Below are 1,503 nucleotides of genomic sequence, written 5' to 3' on the forward strand. Positions count from 1 at the left end.
CTTCGGCATCAGGGTCCTGCCTGCTGAAGATGCCCCCGCCGCCCTCGGCGCCGGCCTGGCCCGCGTCTCCGAGAACCCGGTCCTGTATCTGCTCCTGCCTCTGGTCTTTGTCAACAAGTGTTCGTTTGGATGCAGAGTGGAACTCGAGGTTCTGAAAGGGCTCCTGCAGAGCCCCCGGCCCATGCTGCTGGGCCTCCTGGGCCAGTTTTTGGTCATGCCCTTCTATGCTTTCCTGATGGCCAAGGTCTTCATGCTGCCCAAGGCTCTGGCTCTAGGCCTCATCATCACCTGCTCGTCGCCCGGCGGCGGGGGGAGCTACCTCTTCAGCCTCCTCCTTGGAGGGGACGTCACCCTGGCCATCTCCATGACTTTCATCTCAACAGTGGCTGCCACCGGTTTCCTGCCATTGTCCTCCGCCGTCTACAGCCACCTGCTCAGTGTCCATGAAACACTCCACGTGCCCATCTCCAAGATCCTGGGGACCTTGCTGTTCATCGCCATCCCCATAGCAGCAGGCGTGGTGATCAGATCCAAGCTGCCCAAGTTCTCCCAGCTGCTGCTGCAGGTCATCAAGCCTTTCAGCTTTGTGCTGCTCCTGGGCGGCCTCTTCCTGGCCTATCGCATGGGGGTCTTCATCCTGGCGGGCGTCAGGCTACCCATCGTGCTGGTGGGCCTCACGGTGCCCCCGGTCGGCCTCCTGGTGGGCTACTGCCTGGCCATGTGCCTGAAGCTGCCGGCGGCACAGCGGCGGACGGTCAGCATCGAGGTAGGGGTCCAGAACAGCCTGCTGGCCTTGGCCATGCTGCAGCTGTCCCTCCGTCGCCTCCAAGCCGACTACGCCTCCCAGGCCCCCTTCATTGTAGCGCTGAGTGGCACCTCGCAGATGCTGGCCTTGGTCGTCGGCCACTTCATCTATAGCAGCCTGTGCCCAGTCCCCTGAGGCCCCTGGGTCCAGCTCTCACCATCCCTCACCCCCGGCCTCCAGCCACGTCCCCTCAGCTCTTGTGTACCAAAGGCCTTCGGCTCTCATGCACTATGCACTCAGAAAACAATCCAGGCTTATTTTTTTTACTGGTTTTTTATTCTCCAGCTTTCAGTGCCAAAGAGGCCATGCTGTTAGGTAGGTGGGCACTGCTCAGAAAATATATTTCAATAAAAGAGAGAAGCAAGCTTGGGTGCCTTCCAGTCTTTGACCTTTGGGGCCTGGGGGGGTGGGGTTGGAAGGGTGTGTGGCTGGGTAGATGTGGGCCAGGGGGGAGGGCTGGCATGGGTGACAGTGGTGACCTCTGCACAGACTTTGTCTCAACCCTCCTTTCCCACGCATCCCCTCTGGGAGAGGTGGGCCCTACCGTTCTAGAATGAGCGTGGGAGAATGAGGGCAGAGGCCGGGCTGCCCGGCCAGCTCCCAAGCTCAGTTGATTTTCTGCAGCCAGACTTAGAAAAGAGGAGGCAGAAGGCCGGCCAGCTTGGCGGGCCTGGGCCACTACGCGGACTCCCGAGAGG

At 60.9% G+C, this 1,503-nt stretch overlaps 2 protein-coding genes across 2 annotated transcripts in view; both read left to right on the forward strand.

Annotated features, from left to right (window-relative positions):
• SLC10A3 (solute carrier family 10 member 3) overlaps positions 1-1,172 on the forward strand; it is a 2,108-nt gene extending 936 nt beyond the window's left edge. The window contains exon 3 of the mRNA XM_077761744.1: positions 18-1,172. Coding sequence (XP_077617870.1) covers positions 18-940 — 923 coding nt within the window. The 3' untranslated portion in view covers positions 941-1,172. The remainder of the gene's footprint in view (positions 1-17) is intronic.
• A 94-nt stretch (positions 1,173-1,266) lies between these two features.
• UBL4A (ubiquitin like 4A) overlaps positions 1,267-1,503 on the forward strand; it is a 1,126-nt gene continuing 889 nt past the window's right edge. The window contains exon 1 of the mRNA XM_077761743.1: positions 1,267-1,338. Within this exon, the coding sequence (XP_077617869.1) occupies positions 1,267-1,338 (72 nt within the window). The remainder of the gene's footprint in view (positions 1,339-1,503) is intronic.

The sequence above is a fragment of the Crocuta crocuta genome, unplaced genomic scaffold (genome assembly GCF_008692635.1).
Source record: "Crocuta crocuta isolate KB4526 unplaced genomic scaffold, BGI_CrCroc_1.0 scaffold839, whole genome shotgun sequence".
Taxonomy (NCBI): Eukaryota; Metazoa; Chordata; class Mammalia; order Carnivora; family Hyaenidae; genus Crocuta; species Crocuta crocuta.